Genomic DNA, 24,557 nt, shown 5'->3' on the forward strand with positions numbered 1-24,557 from the left:
ACCTAAGAGGACCCCTTTACTATTTTAATAAGCATCTTTCCACATTTCTTTCTATGCATTTACTATGTAGACATTTAATTATAAATTTACATAGTCTTATTATAAACTTCCCAGCATCCTAGTACTAGCATTATTCCATAACATGTTATGAATACCTTTCTGTCAATAAATCTGTATCTATGATGTAATTTCTAATTAATCCACTTATGGTTTTTCCAGAATGTTTTAAATGAGTCCTTTACTGCTGGACATTAAGTTGTTTCTTTTTTTTCTTGCTATGGTGCCCAGGCTGGAGTGCAGTGTCTGTTCATAGGCCTGAGCACAGCACACTAAAGCCTCAAAGCTTCTGGGCTCAAGTGATTCTCCTGTCTCAGCCTACTGAGTAGCCCACCTCATTTGGGTTGTTTCTAATTTTTCAATATTATAAACAATGTTGCAATAAACATACATTACTATAAATATATATTTGTGTATATTCCAATTTTCTCCTTAGGACAATAGTTCTAAATCCTGGCTGCACATTAGAATCACCTGGAGATCTTTCAAAGCCCATGCTCCACCTCAGACAAAATGAATCAGATAATTTGGGGGTAAGGCTTGAGCACCAGTATTTTTTTAAATGCCTCAGATGGTTCTAATGTGCAACCAGGGTATAAAGTTCTCTAAATCCTCTCTATTCAAAGTGTAGTCCGTGGACCAGCGTCATCAGCACCACCTGGGAGCTTGTTAGAAATTCAGGAGCTTGGGGCCCACCTCGGACCTACTTAGTCAGAATCAGTATTTTAACAAGACCCTCAGGTGATTCATATGTACAATAGAATCTGTGTCATACTGGTCTAAATGGAGTTTCTGGGTCAAAAAGTAGTCACATTTAAAATACATACTGACAAATATCCTCCAGAGAGGTAGTACCAATTTATACCCCCAACACAGTGAAGGAAGATGTCTGTTTCCCCATACTCTCAGCAACCTTAGATGTTATCAATACTTGTCCTCTGCAATCAGTGAGGTAAAAAACAACTGTGTTTTAATTTGCATTTCTTTGATTACAAGTTAAACTGAACATCTTTTAATATGCTAATTGGCTGTCTGTACAGCTTCTTTTGTGAATTGTTCTTTGTCTATTTTTCTATTAAGGTGTTTGTCTTTTTCTTACAGGTTATTAGAACTCTTTGTATATTAGGGATATAAACTTTTTGTTTATCCAATATATTGCAATTATTTCCACCCAGTTTGTTGACTTTATCCTTGTCCGGACATTATTTGCAGTAAAGAAGTTTTACATTCTTAATTCCCAAACTTTATACTTTGGTATGTTTTTTGGACTATTTGGGTTTTTTGAGTTTTTTTGAGACAGGATCTTGCTCTGTCACCCAGGCTGGAGTGTGATGGTGTGAACACAGCTCACTGTGGCCTCAACCTCCTGGGCTCAAGTGATCCTCCCACCTCAGCCTCCCAAGTAGCTGGGACCACAGGCATGTGCCACCACACCCAGCTAATTTTTAAATTTTTTGTAGAGATGTGGTCTCACTATATTGCCCAGGCTAGAAACTCTCCATTATGTTCTATAATTCTTACCATTCTTATGCCAATGCCATACTGTTTATTGCAGCTTTATACTACACCTTAATATACGGTAGGACAAGTCCCTCCTCCTTACTCTTCTTTTGCAGCATTGTGTTCGACCATGCATTTATTAAAAGTCCTTTAATTTTACTCTACTATACAATTAGTAGTATCCAGTAGGAGAGTGGATTTTACTTATTTAACTCCCACAGGACCAACTTATTTCTGAGCTCTTGGGGGGCACCTCACTATAACCCACTTCCAATACCAACATATATGAGTACATAACATTACCATTAGCATTCAGAAAGAAGCCAAAAGTAATGTATTTGGAAAAGAGCAATTGAAATTTATTCCAAAAATTTCTTTTTTTTTAAAGACAGAGTCTCACTCTATTGCCCAGGCTGGAGTGCAGTGGCATGATCTAGGCTCACTGCAACCTCTGTCTCCTGGGTTCAAGTGATTCTTCTGCCTCAGCCTCCTGAGTAGCTAGGATACAGACGTGCACCACCACGCCCAGTTGATTTTTGTATTTTTAGTAGAGAGGGGGGTTTCACCATGTTGACCAGGCTGGTTTCGAACTCCCGACTTCAGGTGATCCACCTGACTTGGCCTCCCAGAGTGCTGGGATTACAGGCATGAGCCACTGTGCCTGGCCTTATTCTGAAAATTTCTAATAATTCAAACTTTCCAAGGGTACTCTAGTAATTTCATTCAACAGTGGACCAATGTTTATAAATCATCTATGGGTCTAGAACTTGCTACGTATTCTCTCTGCTTTCTCATCTTGAAGGACTTAGTACATTCTAAAAACTTGGCACAAAACCCATAGAATAGATGTGGAGATTGGGATGAGGTTCATAAAGGACGTGTCACCACAGTGTCAGTCTGCTTCCTGTTGCTATAATAGAAACCTAAGACTGGGTCATTTCTTAAAAAAAAAAAAAGAAGAAATGTAGGAGTCAGGAGACCTGCCCCTGACCAACTTGGACCTTGGTAGTAGCACATCCAGTTGGGGGATGGCAGGGAGAGCTATCTGCCCTGTATAAGCAATAAAAGGGTGCGTTTGGCCAGGTGCGGTGGCTCATGCCTGTAATCCCAGCAGTTTGGGAGGCCGAGGCGAGTGGATCACTTGAGGTCAGGAGTTTGAGACCAGCCTGGCCAGTATAGTGAAACCCCGTCTCTACTAAAAATACAAAAACTAGCCAGGCATGGTGGCACATATCTGTAATCCCAGCTACTTAGGAGGCTGAGGTAGGAGAATCACTTGAACCTGGGAGGTGGAGATTGCAGTGAGCCAAGATAGTGCCACCGCACTCCAGCCTGGATGACAGAGTGAGACTCTGTCTCAAAAAAAAGAAAAAGAAAAAATTGTATTTCTTACAATTCTGGATGCTGGGAAGTCCAAGGTTGAGAGGCCACATCTGGTGAGGGCCTTTTTATTGCATCATAACATGGTAGAAGCCTTCACAGGGCAAAAGGGGCTCACAAGAGAGAACCAAAGTGGCTTTTATAACTAGCCAACTTCCATGATAACCCATTAATCCATTAATGGGTTAATACATTCAAGAGGATTGAGCGCTCATGACCCAATCACCTCTTGAAGGCCCACTTCCTAATACTATTGCACTGGGATTCAGTTTCAACCTGAGTTTCAAGAGGATAAACATTCAAACCATAGCAATGAGTTTTAACTTGAAGTTGGCCCTTGGTTCATTCACAATCCTGAAACTTTGCTTAGGGCACCCTTAAACTACCATCTCAGGGTAAGCTGTTGGTGGAAGGGCTGAGGCAGGGCTTGCTTGTCTGACACTCCAACATAAGCTACTGTGTTTTACTGTAAGTACGCAAATTAATGTTTAGTATGATCTTGGGAAGGTCATGGAACCCTCTTTGGGTAGTCTCTTCTTTTGTAAGTAGTAATAATATCCAACTTTTAGGATTATTGTGAGGATTAAAAATACTCAGTTACCAAATATTTGTTGAGCACCTAATATGTGCAGATTCTGTGCCAGGAGCTGGGGATACCTCAATGAACCACCCAGACATGATCCCTGGCCTTGTGGAACTTAACAGTTGTATGTACCACAGGTGGTGGTAGAACATTCTATTAGCTTTTAAGTGTGCTACATGCTATTAAATAAAAATGTGGTTATGGGCTGGGCACGGTGGCTCACAACTGTAATCCCAGCACTTTGGGAGGCCAAGGCTGGCGGATCACGAGGTCAGGAGATCGAGACCATCCTGGCTAAGACAGTGAAGCCCCATTTCTACTAAAAATACGAAAAATTAGCCAGGTGTGGTGGCATGCGCCTGTGGTTCCAGCTACTTGGGAGGCTAAGACAGAAGAATCGCTTGAACCTGGGAGGTGGAGGTTGCAGTGAGCTGAGATCGCACCACTGCACTCAAGGCTAGGTGGCAGAGCGAGACTCCATCTCAGGAAAAAAAAAAAAAAAAAAAAAGTGGTTATGTGTGTCGGCAGGGAGAGGGCAGGCAAGGAAAAATGCGAGTATCTTACAGAGGGCCCTAACCTAGTCTAAGGTTCATAGACTTCAGGAAAACTCCCTGAGGAAGTGAAGTATAAGTAAATTAAGAACCGAACAATGAGGTACCTATGAGGAAGGACATTCTGGGCAGGGAGAACAGCATGTGCCATGAGGTATTTGAAGAACTGAGAGGAATCCAGTTATGTCTAAGAGCTATGGGCAAAGATCTTAACAAGGATATAAAACAATTTTTTTCATGTTAAAAAGATCATTGTAGAGACAAAATTAGAGAAGAGAGAGTATTAAAGAAATCTTTAAAAAAATGTAACTCAGTTTGTTTTACCCCACTCTGTCCTCTTACTTAGAACCTTCCACTGGATTTCCACTTTTTGCCATGGTCTATAATTCCCCTGCTCAGTCTCCAGCCTCACTTCATCTCCTGTCAGCCTCCCTACAGGTTATTCTACTCTACCAGCCTCCCCCCAGATTAGTCTCCTCCACCAAACCGGCCTTCTGCTGCTCTAATTTGGTGTTTCCTGTGGGGCCTTTGCACTTGCCATTCCCTTGCTGGCATGTTCATCTCCCAGAGTCACAAGACTGGCTCCTTCTCATCATTCCAATCAAAGCTCAAGGGTCACTTCTTCAGATCAACTTTCCCTTGAAGAGCCCCAGCTAATGTTAAGTTGCTCCCCAACCCAATGATCACTGTAACCTATTTATTTTCTTCCTAGCATTTACTGTTTGTTCATTTAACTCCAGGACGGCAGGGACTCTGCTTTGTTCGCGATCATCCCAGCACCTAAAGTAGTGCGTGGAACATAGGAGTCATTCAAAAAAGATCTGTTGAATGTGAGACTGGATGGGAGCAGCCACTTCAGGAGGCTGTTGCAATGGTCCAGGGAGGAATTAATTATAGTCTGGATTAGTGTAGTGGCAATAGAAATGGAAAGAAATGGGTATAAAAGACATAGATTTTAGAGGCCTCTTGAATAGCTGGGACTACAGGTGTGCACCACTGTGCCTTGCCAATGATTGATTTTTTTTTTTTTTTGAGACAGTGTCCTGCTCTGTTGCCCAGGTTAGAGTACAGTAGCACAATCATGGGTCACTGCAGCATTGAACTCCTAGGGTCAGGCAATCCTCCTGTCTCAGCCTCTCGAGTAGCTAGAACTACAGGTGCATACCACCACACCTAGCTAATTTTTAAATATTTTATAGAAACAGGGTCTTGCTATGTTGACCAGGTTGGTCTCAAACTCCTGGCCTCAAGCAATCCCCCCACCTCGGCCTCTCAAAGTGCTAGGATTACAGATATGAGCCAAAACACCTGGCCTGATTGATTTTTTTATGTAAGGAGTAAAGGAATGGAAGGAGAGTCAAGGATGACTCCTGTAAAATTTGTTATTTTCTGGTTAGAGTGGCTGACTGGACAACAATACCACTGATTGGAAGGGGAATACTGGAGGTGGAGAAAGTTAAGACTATGAGTTCAGTCCAAGTGGAGACATCAAATATATGGGTAGTAATATCAGCTAAGAAGAGAAATCTAGTCCTAGACTACAATACAAATCTGGGAGCTGTCAGTGTATATATAGACACTAACTGAAGCCATGGGAGTGAACAAGGTCTCTTAGGAGAAGAACTTGCAGTGACAAAAGATAGAGGTGGAACCCCCAAAGGAGGCTGAGGTGGAGTAATCAAGAGAGATAGAAGGAAAACCAGAGTGTGACATCAGGAAAGCCAAGGGAGTAGGCAAAGAGCAAATGACAAGGAGGCCAAAGTGTCCATCAGATTTATGAGTAGGAGTCGCTGTGATTTTTTTTTTTTTTTTAAGACACCGTCAAGCTCTGTTGCCCAGGCTGGAGTGCAGTGGCAGGACCTCAGCTTGCTGCAACCTCCATCTCCCGGGTTCAAGCGATCCTCCTGTCTCAGCCTCCTGAGTAGCTGGGATTACAGGCATGCACCACCACACCCAGCTCATTTTTTTGTATTTTTGGTAGAAACAGGATTTTGCCATGTTGGCCAGACTGATCTCAAACTCCTGACCTCCGGTGATTCACCTGCCTTGGTCTCCCAAAGTGCTGGGATTACAGGCATGAGCCACGACACCCGACAGAGTCACTGTGATCTTAAATGACTGCTAGAGAATGGACGGAGTAGAATTCAGATTCTAATGGGCTGAGGAGCTAGTGGGAGGTGAGGCACTAAAGATAGCAGGTGTAGACAACTCTCTCAAGAACTCTTGTGGCAATGGGAGTAGAGAGATTAGACAGTAGCTGGAAAAGTAGGTGAGATCCAGGAAACGCTTTTCAAAGTTAGGAAAATCCAAGTGTGTTAATGCTGATGAAAAGAAAAGAAGCAGCCAGGCTCAGTGACAACAGCCTGTAGTCCCAGCACCTTGGGAAACGGAGGTAGGAGGATTACTCGAGCCCAGGAGTTTGAATCCAGCTTGGGCAACATGGTGAAACTCTGTCTCAAAAAAAATGAGGGGTGGGTTGAAGCTACTGAAAAGAGAAATTATAAGCTGGGAAGGATACCCCTGAATGGACAAAAGATGATATTGGCCAAGGACAGGAAGAGGGACACCTCCTTCAGTATAACAGGAAGAGGGACACCTCCTTCAGTATAACAGGAAGGAAAGTGAAAAGAATAGGTGTAGAATAAGTCCATCTCTAGTGCAGGGCAGACTGCTTCACCTACAACTGTTGTTCTGTTCTGCACAGATAGATGTGGCCGTGTTAGTAGTTTTGGTTTGGTGGCAGGCAGCTGAGTTCATTCCCATCTGATGGCTTCTATTTTTTCTGTAAAGTTGGAGGTAAAGTCATCTGTTGAGTTTATGCAGGCCGGGCGCGGTGGCTCACGCCTGTAATCCCAGCACTTTGGGAGGCCGAGGCAGGCGGATCACAAGGTCAGGAGATCAAGACCATCTTGGCTAACACAGTGAAACCCTGTCTCTACTAAAAATACATAAAAAAATTAGTCGGGCGCGGTAGCGGGCGCCTGTAATCCCAGCTACTCAGGAGGCTGAGGCAGGAGAATGGTGTGAACCCGGGAGGCAGAGCTTGCAGTGAGCTGAGATCGCGCCACTGCAGTCTGGCCTGGGCGAAAGAGCGAGACTCCGTCTCAAAAAAAAAAAAAGAGTTTATGCAAAGTGAGGGATGGAAGTCTGAAATAGATGATGAGAGTGGGAGAAGAAGCATACTAAAGAAACATAGTAGTCGGGTGCGGTGGCTCACGCCTGTAAGCCCAGCACTTTGGGAGGCCCAGGCAGGCGGATCACTTGAGGTCAGGAGCTCGAGACCAGCCTGGCCAACATGGTGAAACCCTGTCTCTACTAAAAATACAAAAATTAGCTGGGCGTGCTGGCACGCACCTGTAATCCCAACTACTCCAGAGGCTGAGGTGACAGAACTGCTTGAACCCAGGAGGTGGAGATTGCAGTGAGCCGAGATTGTGCCATTACACTCCAGCCTGGGTGACAGAGCAAGACTCCAACTCAAAAAAAAAAAAAAAGAAAGAAAACACAGTGGGGCTGCTATGTGCAAGAAAAGGATTAATGTATATAAGGTAACTGGCACATCATAGTTGCTCTATAACCAATAAATAATACCTGCCAACATAATCGTTAATATTGGCCAATATTACAGTCACTGGCCAGACAGAAGAGTCTACTCTGAATAAAGGAGATTACAATCCTTATCAGCAGGAACTTGTATACTAGGACTTGTAGCCTTTATGAATACTAATAATTAATGCCGTAATAATGTAGCTCATCATTTATGATATGTCTGCTATTGGTCCTTTCATTTGTACATATGTTGGTTTTGTCTCATCAATTAGAATATGTTTTTTGAGAGGAAGATGGTGTATTTTAAATCCCTGTATCCTTTAAAGTTTCTTCACCCAGGCCAGGAGCAGTGGCTTGCACCTGTAATCCCAGCACTTTGGGAGACCAAGACAAGAGGATCACTTGACCCAGGAGTTTGAGAACAGCCTGGCAACATAGGGAGACTTTATTAAAAAATTTTTTTAAAAGTCCAGGCGCAGTGGTTCACACCTGTAATCCCAGCACTTTGGGAGGCCAAGGCGGGTGGATCACCTGAGGTCAGGAGTTCAAAACCAGCCTGACCAACATGGTGAAACCCCATCTCTACTAAAAATACAAAAATTCGCCAGGTGTGGTGGCAGGTGCCTGTAATCCCAGATACTTGGGAGGCTGAGGCAGGAGAATTGCTGGAACCCGGGAGGCAGCGGTTGCAGTGAGCCGAGATCATGCCATTGCACTTCAGTCCAGGTGACAACAGCGAGACTCTGTCTCCAAAAAAAAAAAAAAAAAAAAAAAAAGCCAGGTGTCGTGGCCCATGCCTGTAGTCCCAGCTACTTGGGAGGCTGAGGTGGAAGGATCGCTTGAACCCAGGAGTTCAAGGCTGCAGTGAACCATGATCGTGCCACTGCACTCCAGCCTAGGCAACAAAGCCAGATCCTGCCTCTAAGAAAACCAAACTTTTCTTCACCTGGTATTATTTATAAACTAATTTGTTTTCTGGTGGTTTTCCTCTGGTTACCATAGCAAGCAACTGTTTCCTTACTTTAAAATGGTCAAATAGATTTATACCTTCTCATTTTATCTGTGCAGGCTAAAATTTCTGCGTGCAAAGAAGTATGAATATAACCATCCACAACAAGAACTATTCAGTTTTCACAAACAAAAGACCTACTATTTACTCACCAAGACAGAATAATAACATGTTAGCTGGCTAGTACTGCACAACAGCACATAGCTTCTAAGAAAATGTTTTTATTTATGGCCAGGCACAGTGGCTCACGCTTGTAATCCCAGCACTTTGGGAGGCCGAGGCAGGCAGATCATTTGAGGTCAGGAGTTCGAGACCAGCCTGGCCAACATGGTGAAACCCGTCTCTACTGAAAATACAAAAATTAGCTGGGTGTGGTAGTGTGCACTGTGGTAGTGCACACCTGTAATCCCAGCTACCCAGGAGGCTGAGGCACAAGAATCACTTGAACCCAGGAGGCAGAGGTTGTAGTGAGCTAAGACGGTGCCACTGCACTCCAGCCTGGGCAACAGAGTGAGACTCTGTCTCAAAAAAAAAGAAAGTAAAATGTTTTTATTCATTATGAAGATTCCAAACTGGAGGTAGATGAAGGTATATAAAAAATCTGCATGGCCGGGCCTCAGGCCTATAATCCCAGCATTTTGGGAGGCCGAGGCAGATGGATCATGAGGTCAGGAGATTGAGACCATCCTGGCTAACATGGTGAAACCCCATCTCTACTAAAAATACAAAAAATTAGCCGGGTGTGGTGGCATGCGCCTGTAGTCCCAGCTACTCAGGAGGCTGAGGCAGGGGAATCGCCTGAACCCGGGAGGTGGTGGTTGCAGTGAGCCAAGATCGCGCCACTGTACTCAAGCCTGGGTGACAGAGCGACTCTGTCTCAAAAAAAAAAAAAAAAAAAAAAATCTTCACATATGCATCTGGCCAGTGGTCACAACCGGCTAATTTAGAGATAATGCTATGATCTTAGGGGTACAATACAAAATATATGGAGATAATATTTGTTCACCTTAATGAGTTCAAACTATCTTAGGACTTTACTGCTACCTGTACTTACTTTTTTTTTTTTGAGACATGGTCTCACTCTGCACCCAAGCTGGAGTGCAGTGGTGTAATCACGGCTCACTGCAGCCTCAACCTCCTGGGCTCAAGTGATCATCCCACCTCAGCCTTGCAAGTAGCTAGGACTACAGACATGCACCATCATGTCTGGCTAATTTTTTAATTTTTTATAGTGACAGGGAACTCCCTCTGTTACCTAGGCCAGTCTCGAATTCCTGGGCTCAAGCCATCCTCCTGCCTTGTCCTCCCAAAGTGCTGGGATTGTAGACGTGAGCCACCACATCTGGCCACTACCTGTACTTTGATTGTGTGAGCCAATTCTAGCTGGAATGGGAATATGGCACTCTTAGCCAAGTGGATGGGCTGTAGTTCTGTTATGAGACACAGATGACTGGTACCAGTATATATAATGGGTGGTAGCGGTAGCTGCATATTTGTCAGAAATTGAAGCCTCTTTGGGTGGCAGTTCTCCCCCCAACTCCCAATAACTCAGATTCAGAAATATATCTTACACAGCAAAATCTGTTATTAAAATTAAACATTTTATTATATAACAAGAGTTAAAGTTTTTGAAAATTAACATCAACAAAACCAAAGCCATTCTAGGCACAACCAAAAATTTTTACAATCAAAACTACCTCTCACTTTTCAGAAATCTGACTGAAAACAAATGGTTGAATGTGCTGCTAACAGAGAGGGCCAAACGATGATGTCTATTGTGGCAGCTGAACAAAGTGAGACTTACAGAACTGGAACTGCTGCCCTGACAGCAACTGAAGCAGAAAGAGAAGAAAGGAGCTTACAGCCAGGACACTCAAACTCAGGCCAGGAGTCCATCTATGATCCAATTCCAATCAGTCTGACAAGTCACTCTGATCCAGCACGATTATCCTATGCACATGTTTTTTAAAGAACAAAAAAGGAAGTTTCAAGTTGGTATGTGTGTTTTTTAAAGACACAAACCACATCTTCTTTCTATTCAATTAAATTCAAGGGAAAGGAATTTTGGTCTTTATAATCAAGGGCGATTATAACCAACAGTGTGTCATGGAAATGCAAAATGACGACAGAGCAATTGACAGCAGCATCTTCTGTATTCTCTCCATATTAAACCTGTTCTTTTTTTTTTTTTTGAGACGGAGTCTTGCTCTTATCCCCCAGGTGGAGTGCAATGGCGCGATCTCGGCTCACTGCAACCTCTGCCTTCCGGGTTTAAGCCATTGTCCTGCCTCAGCCTCCTGAGTAGCTGGGATTACAGGCGCCTGCCACCACGCCCGGCTAATTTTTGTATTTTTAGTAGAGATGGGGTTTCACCATGTTGGCCAGGCTGGTCTCGAACTCCTGACCTCAGGTGATCTGCCCGCCTCGGCCTCTCAAAGTGCTGGGATTACAAGTATGAGCCACCGTGCCTGGCCTAAAACTGTTCTTATGCTGACTCTATCACTTATTGAATCAAAGTTGGCATTAATTTCACTTTATAGTTTAATTAACTATAAACACTAACATTTTAAAAATTAAGCAACTTTGTCTAAATTGGAGTCTTTGTCATTAATGTGTATTTAGACACTGGTAAATGTTTTTAAGTCTGCTTCTGTTGTCTATAAACATGACTTTTGATCTACAAACATCTGATATTTCATTACCTGGATGATTCGGACCAACCTAGTCGCTTCCAAAAACAGGATTTTAGTTCATCTTGATGAAATATAAGAGGAAGGAAAAAACAACATGATTAATTTCTAGGTCAAAGGGTGCCAGTATTCATATTAGTGCTCCCTCTAATTTAGAGTAGACTGTTTTACCTACAATGGTTGTTATATTCTGCCAGATAGACTCTTTCTAAAAACACAGTTAATGGGCTTCCCCTCCTAACATTCTATAGTTTTCTGCCACAGCAATGGGCGCTAATGACACTAATTCACAAAGTCCCTGTATTATCTTCTCAGTGAAATCAATACTATTAATAGCTAAATGCCTACACGTTCTGGGCCCTGTGCAGTCAGGGTTCTGGAGGAAACAATGTACCCATGGCTGGTTCAAATAAAGATCCTTAGTGAAGTGACTGCATACAGAGGTTTATTTAGAGTTAAGGGAACAAACAAGGAATGTCAAGGCATCCAGTGATTAGCAGCAGTGGGAAGCCTAAGCCTGAAGGAACTGAGTGTTGGAGATGAGAGGTCAGTTACTAGACCTTAATGAGAGCTGGAATTGGGAAGAATGGACTGCCTACAGAAGCCGCACTTGTGGAGGGACACCACTTCTACCAGGCACAAGGTGCTGAAGTAAGCAGTGAGGCAAAGTAATACCCCAAATTCTCTCTAGCCCCACTAATCTTCTGCTGGGGCCTGTCATTGGCAAACAGGAAGCCCAGGAGATGCAGTCCACTAGGGTCAGCATTCTGGGGCACAAAGCAGGGCAGAGATGGGGAGAATGAGAAGGAAGTCAGGAAGAGGTGAAAGGAATACCAGATGATCTGAAAGAGTTAAAGTCTCTTACTTTCCTGAGTAGGAAGAACTTAAATATGGGAGAGCATCATTGTAAAGGGCATATCAGAAGCCTTCAAGATCTATCAAAATAGTTTTAAAATTAAGGTTAATTTATAATTTTCACATTACTTGTAGACTCCATTTAAATTCCATAAAATATGATTTATTACTGGATTTTGAAGCATCTATGTGAGCTAAATTTAAAACTCTTTGGAAGACGTTGGACAATTAGAAGCAAAACATTGGCCGGGTACAGTGGCTCACGCCTGTAATCCCAGCACTTTGGGAGGCCGAGGCAGGCAGATCACCTGAGGTCAAGAGATCGAAACCATCCTGGCCAACCTGGTGAAACCCCGTCTCTACTAAAAATACAAAAATTAGCTGGGCATAGTGGCATCCACCTGTAATCTCAGCTACTCAGGAGGCTGAGGCAGGGGAATCACTTGAACCCAGGAGGCAGAGGTTGCGATGAGCCGAGATCATGCCACTGCACTCCAGCCTGGGCAACAAGAGCGAAACTGTCTAAAAAAAAAAAGAAGAAGCAAAACGTCTCCCCAGACAACGTGCAAGATAATGATGATGAGACTGGGCAAAAGCTTGCTTTGGAAATAGAATTGGATGTTATTACTGTTTTTGTGATAAAGCTACGATTGGCAATTAACAGAAAACCTGAGCTGAACTGCAGAGAAAAATAAATTATCAAAGGTAGGAGGATTATGTATAGCATCTGGGAAACATTTCTAAATAACTTTGAAGCACATCAAAGCCCAAGGACTACAGACTACATTATAAACATACATTAATTCATACCTTCTTCAGAAGTCCCTAAAACACCCTCTGATTTCCTTCTCTCTGGTGTAATGCTATCTTCCCTTTTTCTTTTCTCTTCACCAACTTTTTGATCTTTGATATTTGTCTCCCTGTAACAACAATTATTTGGGGAATCAAAACGTACACACAACAGCCAAGAAAACAGGACTGTACTCAAAACAAAAAACAAACAACAACAACAACAACAACAAAACCATATAATAGCTAGCACTAACAAGAGTGTTCTCTATGGACCAGGCATTGGTTTAAGTGCTATAATTTAACTCATTTAATTCCCATAACTATATAAGGTAGTTACCACTGCCATCCCCATTAAGCAATGAGGAAACCGAGGCACAGATAAGTTAAATTACACACCTAATAATTCCTAGAGCTAGACTCTGACCTTAGACTCAGTCTGCCTTAGACTCTGCTTTCAACCACTATGCTATACTGCTCCAAAGGAAAAAAAAGGCATTTTACTTAAGTTTTGATTGGTGTCCCTTTCAAAACCATCATTTATTTTATCATCTTATCTTCATTTCCTGAAACTCTCTCCTAAGTGAAATATGTAAATAATTTAAGTACCTCAAAATTTAAGACCATGTTTGTCAATCTATTAAGCAGAAACCATCCCCCCGACCCAACTGGAAACTCCTTATAGGCGGCAGAGCCATCTTATCCCTCTTTGTGGTACCTCTAGCCCCTAGCACAGTGCTTTGGACATTGTCAGTGCTCGGTGGATGCTGGTTGAACCAAAATAACATTGTTTAGGGATTCTTCTGTTTTCATTTGGTGGATAGTCAAAACAAAATATGTAAAATGAGAGAGAAAATAAAGCCAGCTAGAGTGAAAAGAGATTTTTTCCCCTTTTAATATTTTCCCACTAATAGAATCACAGGTTCAAGAGTTGGAGGAGGCCTTTGGGTTATCTTCCGCCCCCGTTCAAATGCTCAAGACAGGGAATAATCCAGCCACTGCCTGAGCAGCAGTAACCATTACTAAAGTAAGTGTAAAGGCAGGCAGCTGTTTCCCTTTATCAGATAGCTGTGGCTATTAGGTTTGTGCTTTATTGAATAAAAATCTGTTACTCTGCAATTTCTAGTCACTAATCAGTCTTCTAGGGCAGACAAGTAAGCTGACTCTCTTCACTTTGCAATATTTCAGGTATTTGAGGGCAGCTATCAAATTCTCCATTCCATCTGCCTTTCTCAGGCTGAGCCTCTCAGCTCCTTCAGCTGTTCTCATATGACATGGTTTCCAGACCTCTGACTGTTCTGTGGCCACACTCTTGTGTTTGTTAATATCCCTTTTAAAATGTGATACCCAGAATGGAGCCCCACATGTGTCCTAGGACTCCTCTGAACAGCACATTACCGTCATCTGGACAGTACATTTTTATATATCCAGCATCAATGCTGCATTGACCTTTTCAGCACTTCATCAAACAGGCCTCACAGAGTCATTGCCCATGCCTTCCTCAGGAAGAATTTCTTGACTTCTCATCATGTCTCAAGATGCATGGCTCATTACTGGGCATACAAAAATAAGACATACTTCTTGCCCTCAGTAAAATTATAGTGAGCAGAAGCTTCTGATGAAAACTTCTCCAGTTAGACCAGGTCTCACACATTCTGTAATTTTGGATCTTTGACCTTTATCTTTTACAGAATCTAACATTTCCACCTGTCAAGATGATTTTGAATCCTCAGTCTATCACTCATCACATCAGCATTCATTCCTAGATTTGTGTTATCTAAAAATTTGATAAGCATACCTTTTCTGATTTAATTCACATGACTGATGAAAATGTCAAAGGTAGCAGGGCCAAGATACAGCAAACTTAGAAGCCTCTGTCTATAATGATATGAATCTGCTAATCAATATCTTGAGTACTGTGGGTGGTCAGAGGAAGAGGGGCAAATATGAGTGCAGACAGGTGGAGTCAGGGCTGGCTTATCTAAATCAACGTAATGCCATCACCAGGCATTCATTCTCCAAGAAGTCTAAAACCTAGCCCCACTTCCTGAAAAAGAAGAAAAGGATTCCCCTTTGGGGAACAGTAACCTTTCAGAGCCCTTGGGAAGGTCTTGTAGCTCCACGCTCTCCTCAGGTGGCTGCAGCCATCTTTCCAGGTCCTCATCCAGAGTAGAGTGAGCTCTGTTTAAGGACAAGTGAAGAGAACGGAGACAACAGTCATTTCCCATCCCCCTTGACAAAGATGCATAACACTTTAGAGTAGAAAGGGACCTTAAAACCTGTGCTTTCACTATACGTATGAAAAAACAAGAGCTCAGTGAGATTGTGTCTGGAGTCATAGAGGTCACTTAGATCTGACTGAAATATGCACTGGTCGGGTGTGGTGGCTCACACCTGTAATCCCAGCACTTTGGGAGGCCAAGGTGGGTGGATCACCTGAGGTTAGGAGTTTGAGACCACCCTGGCCAACACAGTCCAACCCCATCTCTACTATAAATACAAAAATCAGCCGGCGTGGTCGCGTGCGCCTGTAATCCCAGCCACCCGGGAGGCTGAGGCAGGAGAATGGCTCGAGCCTAGGAGGTGGCAGCTGCAGTGAGCCGAGATCACGCGACTGCACTCTAGCCTGGGTGACAGAGCAAGACTCTGTCTCAAAAAAAAAGAAGAAAGAAAGAAAGAAGAAATATGCACCAAAATAGTCCTTTAACCCCTTGACAAAAAGCCTCAGCACCTATTAAGATCACTGCTTCTCCAAGTCTGATGGTAGACTCTGTCTCAATTCTAGGTCACTGAGTTAGTTTTCTACCTGAGGCTAGAACTATACATGCTTTCCTACATGTTTTTCCAATAAAAGGCTAGAAGATGCAGGGTAGAGTATTTTAAGAATGCCTGAAAGTCCTGCTCATCTGAAAAAATATCTTCCACTCTGGCTTGGTGCCTAGATTGATCATTCACAGCACTGAGATGACTGAGCATCTGTGGGGCATCTATCTGTGGCCAGCACTGCTGGCCCTTTTGGAAGAGGAAGAGACAACAATAACAATAACTAACTTTTGATCACGTAAAAAGAGCTTAATTTTCTTTTTTTTTTTTGAGACAGTCTCGCTCTGTCGCCCAGGCTGGAGTGCAGCGGCACCATCTCAGCTCACTGCAACCTCTGCCTCCCAGGTTCAAGCGATTCTCCCGCCTCAACCTCCTGAGTAGCTGGGACTACAGGTGTGTGCCACCATGCCTGGCTAATTTTTTAATATATAATTTTAGTAGAGACGGGGTTTTGCCATGTTGGCCAGGCTGGTTTCGAACTCCTGGCTTCAAGTGATCCACCCACCTTGGCCTCCCAAAGTACTGGGATTATAGGTGTGAGCCACTGCGCCTGGCCCCTGTAATGTCAGCACTTTGGGAGTCCCAGTTGGGTGGATCACTTGAGCTCAGGAGTTCAAGGCCAGTCTGGGCAACATGGCAAAACCCCATCTCTACAAAAAATACAAAAATTATCCAGGCATGTTGGCATGAGCCTATAGACCCAACTACTTGGCAGCTGAGGCAGGAGGATCACTTGAGCCCAGGAGATCAAGGCTGCAGTGAGTGGTATTCATGCCCTATTGCACTCCAGCCTGGGCAACAATGTGAGACTCTGTCTCAAAAAAAAAAAAAAAAAAATTGCACTAAAATATTACTTATTTTGACTACTGAGTTTTTTTGGTGCTCCCTTCAATTTTGTATCCAAGGAGTCTATCTCCTGAGCTCACCTTAACCTAGTCCTGGCCCCGAATAATGATAGTTCAAGAGAAGTCAAGAGGCAGAGGAGGTGAGCTGAAGTAGTTTACCCTACAACACAGGTAAAAAGAGCTCCAAATCAGGAACAGAGTCAGGTTTCTTGAGGCAACCTTGTACTTTTAGACTGAATTGTCTGGAAAACTGCCCCCATTTTCTCTTCTAAGGCCTTTAACTAAAATGTTTTGAAAGAGACTGAAATTTGTGTTTGCCTAACAAAATGAAGTAAAAATAAACAAACAAAACCCTAAAAACAACTCAAGAGAAAATAACAACAAATAACCCTATCAAAAAATAGGCAAAGAGCCAGGCATGGTGGCTTGCACCTGTAGTCCCAGCTACTTGGGAGGATGGGGCAGGAAGATCACTTGAGCCTAGGACTTCAAGTTCAGCCTGGGCAACATAAAGCCCATCTCTAATTATATATATATATATATATAGAGAGAGAGAGAGAGAGAGAGAGAGGGAGAGCAAGATCATACATATATATGTATATAGAGAGAGATCATACATATATATGTATACATATATAGATCATACATATATGTATACATATATATGTATACACACACACACACACACACACACACACACACACACAGACGGCAAAGAACTCAGACATTTCTCCGAAGAAGATATACAAATGGCCAACAAGCATATGAAAAGATGTTCAACATCATTAATCATTAGGGAAGGGAAAACTAAAACTACAGTGAGGCACCACCTCACACTCATTAGGATGGCTACTATATTTAAGAAAAAAAAAGCCTCCACCCCCACAAAAAGAGAGAGAAAATAACAAGTGTTGGCAAGGATGTGGAGAAACTGAAACCCTTGTGCACTGTTGGTGGGACTGTAAAATGAGGCAGCTGCTATGGAAAATAGTGTGGCAGTTCCTCAAAAAATTAAAAATAGAATTACCATATGATCCAGTAATACCATTTCTGGGTATATATCCAAAAGAATTGAAAGCAGGATCTCAAAGAGATATCCGTACACTCATGTTCACAGCAGAATTCTTCACCATAACAAAAGGTGGAAGCAACCTAAATGTCCATCAACAGATGACTGGATAAATGAAACATATTATTCAGCCTTTAAAAAGGAGGAAATGCTGACACATGCTACAACACGGATGAACTTTGAGGACATTATGCTAAGTTAAAATAAGCCAGTCACAAAAAGACAAATACTGTATGATTTCACTTATGTAAAGTATCAACAGTAGTCAAACTCATAGAAACAAAAAGCAAAATGGTGGTGGCCAGGGTGTGGGAGGAAGAGAAAATGGGGAGTTTTAAAATGGGTATAGAGTTTCAGTTTTGCAAGATGAAAAGGTTTGGGACATTAGTGGCACAACAATGTGAATATACTTATTAAGGTTATTGGACTGTGCACTTAAAAATGGTTAAGATGGTAAATTTTGTTATATACATTGTATCACAATTAAACATTTTTAAAGCAAAAAAAGCAACGCTTTTTTAAAAAGTAACCCTTTAGGAATAGGGGCTATTAGGATAGTATGAAAAAAGACCCCACTTTTTTTCTTTCTTATTTGTCAATATTAGAAAAAAACCTAACATAAACTATACAATTTTTTAAATCCTTTCAACAGTCCAGCTTTTCCTGTTACCTCTCTGTGTCCTCTCCAAGATCTTCAGTTTCTTTGGACAAAAGCATACTACTATCTTCTTTTTTACTGTCAGTTTCTTGTTCTTCTAAGTGCCTTTGATCTAAATAAAAACAGTTGAAAGAATTAACTTTATTAGAACGAAAAAGAAATTGAGAAAGCTTGCCTTAAAATAGAGTGCAAAAATTAAGGCCAATCAGTGGTCCCTGAAGTGTGCAATGCATTAGCTCCCCTCTTCCCAGGAGAGCAGGGGGCCAGGTGGCAGTCTGCAGGCCACCTGCATTTGCAGCAGCTGCTTCTGGGGTTTTGGAAGCTTTTCAGTGCCAGGTGAAGCTACAGGAAACCTTGCTTGTGCCAAGGCTCAAGGAAGACAGAGGAAGCTGAAGAAAGAAAGGGCACATAAAAGAGGAGGCAAGCAACCATGAAAACAAATTGCACAAATTTACTTTGGGGACCATCTTGTTCTCACTTGTTAGATGTTTCTAACTTGGAGCTCCAGGAAAGGAATTTGGGTGGGGAAGGGATGTACCCTTTAATGTATGCCAAGCATTTTACATATGCTATCTCATTCCATCCTGCCAGCAGTCCTATAAAGGGAAGAGGACTAACATTTGCTAAGTATTTGAAAATGTTAGTACTTGTACATGGCTCTGTACATGGAGCTAATATGTACTTTATGAGACAGAAATTATTGTCCCCATTTTACAGATTAAGACGACTGAGGCTCAGAAACAGTAAAACAGCTTGCCATACAAATAACTATAAAGTCAGACTTGAGGTGGAGTTGTGCCTGACCTCAAGGTCACACTTCCCTATATGTACCACTGTGTTGCCAAGGACAGCGTTAAAAGAACCTGATGAAAACGATCTAGGTAGTTCACTTACCATTTGCAGTGCCTCCTGCATCACTTGCTGTGTTCTCATGCAACACCATGGATGAGCCCTGCTGCTGTTTCAAGAGCTCTGTCACAACACAAAAGCCAAAGGAAACTTATTTCCTCCCTTGCGTGTCCTGCTGTTCTCTAGAGCAGTGGTTCTCCAAGGGTGATCCTTAGACTAGCAGCATTAACATAACCTGGGAACTCGTTAGGAATGCAAATTCTCAGGCCTCATCTCAGACCTGCTGAATCAGAAACTCTGGGGGTCTAGCAATGTGTGTTTTACTTAGCCCTTCAGGTGATTCTGATGTCTGATAAAATTTGAGAACCACTCCTTTAGGGCATTCCAGGTTTGAAAGGAATTCTTTAGGTATGACAAAATCCCACACAACACTCAAAATAGAAATGATGATGATCATACATAACACTTGCAGAACCCCAGGTGTCAGGTTCTGTTTCTAAGCACTCGCATACATTAATTCAGGATGAATGTTCACAATTAATCTTCACAACAACCCTCTGAAATAGACTGTGTTATTGTTACTCCTATTTAGCAGATGAGGAAATTTAGGTTAAGGAACTTGCCTAAAAATCACACAGACAGTAAGTGGTAAAATTGGTAAAAATCCAGGCAGTCTAGCTCTAAGGTTTATGCTCTTAATCTCTATTTTATAGTCTCTCAAAAAGTTAGTAACATCAAAACAATCTAAATGTTTCCCCATCTCTATTCACCTATATTTCATACTTTTTCCCTGGTTTATGAAAAGACAGAAGGCAGGCTGAGCATGGTGGCTCACGCCTGTAATCCCAGCATTTTGGGAGGCCGAGGCAGGGGGATCACTTGAGGTCAGGAGTTCGAGCCCAGCCTGGCCAACATAGTGAAACCCATCTCTACTAAAAAAATAAAAATTAGCCGGACATGGTGGCACACACCTGTAATCCCAGCTACTCAGGAGGCTGAGGCAGGAGAATTGCTTGAACCCAGGAGGTGGAGGTTGCAGTGAGCTGAGATGATGCCACTGCACTCCAGCCTGGGTGACAGAGTAAGACTCTGTCTCAAAAAAAAAAAAAAAAAAAGGAAAAGAAAAAGAAAAGATTGAAAGCAAAGAATATCCATCATTTCCAGTTCCTAAAGAAATACTCAGCCTGGCCAGGAGCAGAGCAGTGGCTCACACCTGTAATCCCAGCACTTTGGGAGGCTGAGGCAGGTGGATCACCTGAGGTCAGGAGTTTGAGATCAGCCTGACCAACATGGTGAACCCCATCTCTACTAAAAATACAAAAAATTAGCCAGGCATGGTGGCTCATGCCTGTAATCCCAGCTACTCGGGAGGCTGAGGCAGGAGAATTGCTTGAACCCTGGAGGTGAAGGTTGCAGTGAGCTGAGATCACTCCATTGCACTCTAGCCTGGGCAACAAGAGTGAAACCCTGTCAAAGGAAAGGAAAAAGGAAAAAGGAAAGGAAAGGAAAAAGGCAAGGCAAGGAATACTCACTAGACTAAGACAAGCATCTGCTAACTCAGTATGCTGCTTTATCCTCAAAGTGCTCTGCAAAGCAAAGCAAGTTGGGAGGCAGCATAGACAAGCCACCCTGAGCTCGTTGGCATGGTCCTCTTCTGTGCTGGTGCAGGTCTTCTCCCTTCCTGCAGTGCAGGAAGCAGCCCTACCTGGCAGCCATGGGTGTCAAGGGTCCCCATAAGATCATTTAATATAATTTGAAATTTAAAAAATCCATTTTCATCCTTGTTAAAAGTAGTCCTGTGCAGATCTTAAATGATCATCTGTATCCTAGTTCTAAAGAACCTTCCACTTTAGGCACCTGTCAGGAGCCTAGAGCTTTGGATGTGAGCCCTCCAAAATAGCAGTTGAGAGTTCCAGTAACTCCCCAAAGGTCTCTTTAAGGGAAACAACAGAGTGATGATATATAGTAATCAGGCAGGCAAGCCCATTATCAGAAGAAACTACTCAAGTGCCCTCTGCCCTTTATCCTTCTGCAAAATTACTGACCCATCTCAAAGTGCAGACATTACCTGGAAACCTGGTCCAGATAATTCCCACAAGTGAAATGAGGGAAGGCTTCTGCAGACTGTGCTGGGGTGCAGCAGCACCGTAAGGCCAGAGCCCAGGACAAAGTCTGGTAACACAGCTGCTGAAATGGAGGAGGTGAATGGAAGGTTTACACAGCAACTATAGAGGGAAGACAGCAGGATCCAGAGAAAAAGTATCAGCTATGATCAAACTGCAAAGGAGCCTACAATACTGCCTTAAATCATGACCGAGGAACAAATGATACTAAGAATCTACCTGAGCAGGACATGTGTGGGGTGACCTCCACTCTCAGCAGTTCTGTTATTTTAAGAAGAGCAACCAAAGAGGAGGAATTTGCAAGGACTGCCTAGGGAATCCCAGATATGGAAAGCAGGGGTGGGAGTGTGGGCTCTAAGAGCCTGACCCAACAACCCTGTGACTCTACAACACTGTGGCACTGGGGGAGGGGTAAAGTGAAGCAAGAAAGGTCCTATGACCATGGAAAAAGAAAGAAACCAAGGAAGGTCTGACAGCACTGACTGGCTCCACCCAAGTTCATCAGGCCAAGGGACAGGAGCTAAGGGTTATGATAATGACGCTGAAGAGAGCTGTCCATTGAGTCAGACCTGAAAATTCTGATTTACCTCCTCCTTTATGAAACACAAGACCTCAGAGACCCTGAAAACCAAGGGGTGCCCCTCAGGAAATTCTCTATAGGTCCCATAACAAGAACTGGACTATCCAGAGTCTGATGAGATGCATTTTCTGAGGGTGAAGGGCTGGTTGGCCAGGCTGTCAAGAAAGGAGCAGTCAAGTCTTTCCTAGGAAAACAGACCACCTGCCCCCAGTTTCCATAACAATGTAACATTTACTTTCAGCATCAGACCAGCTGGACAGGGCCAGCCAATCAGCTGCAAATAAAATTTGGTTGGTACTGCTCTGCCTGAAAATTCTGGTCTCTTTAGGTTTTATGCCACTGACTTCCCTGTTCTTAGGAAGGGGATTTATTCACAATTTCAATACCTTTAATACCTACAGCTAATGGCAAAACTGAAAGCACAGGTGTCTTGGCCTGGGAAGGTAGACCTCAGGCCTCAAAGGAATGGCTGGTTTGGTCTGAAAAGGAGATAAGAACTCCTTTAATAAAAGAAATTCATCATAATAAACCACTTGAATGTTACTTCCCCTTAGATTCATCAACATAAGTCCTTTAAGTAACAAAATGACAACTGACACAAGCCAATCATCCTGGCCAGGCTGTGGCTCATTTTATTGGAAAACTGCCCCTTCCTAAATTTTGGAAAACTGCCCCTTCCTATATTCAACCAGGCCGTCATACAGCCTTTTATACTAGTGTTCACACTTGAGACAAAGACACCATACTGTGGTCAGTGACATAACTAACAGGGCCGAGAAGTATATTCTGTATTGAACATCTCTTACCAATTTCATCAAGTAGCTCCTGAGATGGTGGTGGCAGCTCATCAATGTGATGCTGTGAGAAGGCTTCTACTAGTTTTTAAAAAAGACAAAAGGGAAAATGTCTTAACACCCTCCTGGACCTGAACTGAATTTTTCTCGGCTCTCACATAGACTTGACTGAGGATTTCTCTCAATGATGAAACAAACTAAGGAGGAAGGAAGCCTCTTACATAATAGTTCCAGTAGAGACCTCCTAACATGTGAATGGCCTTTACTCCCCACTTCTACCCCAATCCCTTTCCTTTCCTACATCAGCTCTTACCCTGGTACTGCTTGATCTATGCCCCTCCCTTCCTAAGGATATTTGGAGGAGGTAAGGTACAAATTCTTACCAAGTGGCTCAATCTGGACCAGGGCTGCTGGAGGAATACAGAGGTTCTGGACCAGTCAAAATGAACAAAAGCACAAAGTAGAAGGCCTTTAACTAAATATTATCAGGCCAGGGGATTTAGAGGCAACCACACTTTGGGTCTTGCCCCAAGTGCTCAATTATAACATTGACCAAAACACCTCAACATAATTCACAAAATCCCTATCCCCCTGAGGGAAATTCCAAGAGTTATACCAAAGACAGAAGACGTTAAAATTAAAGTAATAAAGGTAATATGCCTCAAGACTGCTAATATTCTCAGACCTTGTGATTTGGAAACTGTCTTCTAAGAATCTATCCTAAGGAAAGGATCAGAGGTACAGATAAACATTTATGTATAAAGAGCAAAAATTGGAAAATGATATAAATCTTAAACATAAGAAAATGGTTAAGCAACATGTAGAATGGACTATAACTACTACATATATTTATGAACAATTTTTAATAACAAGGGAAAAGCCTCAAAATATAACAAGGGAATAAAGCAGTCCAGAACTGATACACAATATGATCTCACTATGCTAAAACATATTATTATATATTTATAAAAATATTTAAAAGATATGCAAAACAAAAGTACATGAGGTTAAAAAAGTGTATAGTCACCTTCTTTGTTAAGCTTTTATTTATTCTCCAAGTTTCCTACAATGAGTGTGTTTTACTTTTATAATCATGGGGAAAACAGCATTTCTGTCTGAACCTAATGTGGCATCAAAGATTGATAAGCATCAATTTAAGCCTCCTTGATTATAAACTTCTATTTTGATATTAAACACAGGGTACCTTTAGGCAGGCTCCTTCTCTGGGTGGCATGGGGTGGTGATGAGTCACATGCCTTAACAAGGCTGGGGGATCCAGCCCCAATAAATGAAGACAATCTTTTCTATAAGGAAGAGATAAACATGGTAACTGTCATGTGTGTTGAGCTAAAAAGGCATATGCAGCTCAGTCATTTCCAGTTGTTTTGTTGATTAAGTCAAACTCACTCACATGTCACCTCCTCTGGGAAGCCTCCTTTTTTTTTTTTTTGAGATGGAGTCTTACTCTGTTGCCCAGGCTGGAGTGCAGTGGCACAATCTCAGCTCACTGCAACCTTCACCTCCCGGGTTCATGCAATTCTCCTGCCTCAGCCTCCCAAGTAGCTGGGTTTACAGGTGTGTACCACCACGCCCAGCTGAATTTTTTTCTGTATTTTTAGTAGAGATGGGGTTTCATCATGTTGGTCAGGCTGGTCTCAAACTCCTGATCTCAAATGATCCACCCACTTCAGCTTCCCAAAGTGGTGGGATTACAGGCATAAGCCACTGCATCTGGCCTGGGAAGCCTTATTCCCTGACTGCCTCCTCAGCACTCAGTACTTACCGCTGTGTTACATCAGGCCTGTCTTTCTCACTAGACAGTGAGCTCCTTTGAGGCAGGGATCATGTCTTTC

At 42.6% G+C, this 24,557-nt stretch overlaps 1 protein-coding gene and 1 long non-coding RNA gene across 7 annotated transcripts in view; one reads left to right on the top strand and one right to left on the bottom strand.

The window, feature by feature from the left end:
• Positions 1-24,557, top strand: part of LOC134808894 (uncharacterized) — a 61,417-nt gene that overhangs the window by 20,645 nt on the left and 16,215 nt on the right. The window lies entirely within an intron of this gene.
• The window catches only part of TEX14 (testis expressed 14, intercellular bridge forming factor), a 141,833-nt gene continuing 127,485 nt past the window's right edge, over positions 10,210-24,557 (bottom strand). For 5 of the 6 annotated variants that reach the window (XM_016932656.2, XM_009432926.4, XM_063799038.1 and 2 more), the window contains 8 exons: positions 23,909-24,008; positions 22,717-22,785; positions 19,253-19,330; positions 18,371-18,470; positions 15,052-15,144; positions 12,985-13,094; positions 11,332-11,383; positions 10,210-10,579 (listed from right to left, as the gene is read on the bottom strand). In XM_016932656.2, the coding sequence (XP_016788145.2) occupies positions 10,543-10,579; positions 11,332-11,383; positions 12,985-13,094; positions 15,052-15,144; positions 18,371-18,470; positions 19,253-19,330; positions 22,717-22,785; positions 23,909-24,008 (639 nt within the window). In that variant the 3' untranslated portion in view covers positions 10,210-10,542. The remainder of the gene's footprint in view (positions 10,580-11,331; positions 11,384-12,984; positions 13,095-15,051; positions 15,145-18,370; positions 18,471-19,252; positions 19,331-22,716; positions 22,786-23,908; positions 24,009-24,557) is intronic. The other variant, XM_063799040.1, reaches the window with a different exon arrangement.

The sequence above is a fragment of the Pan troglodytes genome, chromosome 19 (assembly GCF_028858775.2).
Source record: "Pan troglodytes isolate AG18354 chromosome 19, NHGRI_mPanTro3-v2.0_pri, whole genome shotgun sequence".
NCBI classification, from domain to species: domain Eukaryota; kingdom Metazoa; phylum Chordata; class Mammalia; order Primates; family Hominidae; genus Pan; species Pan troglodytes.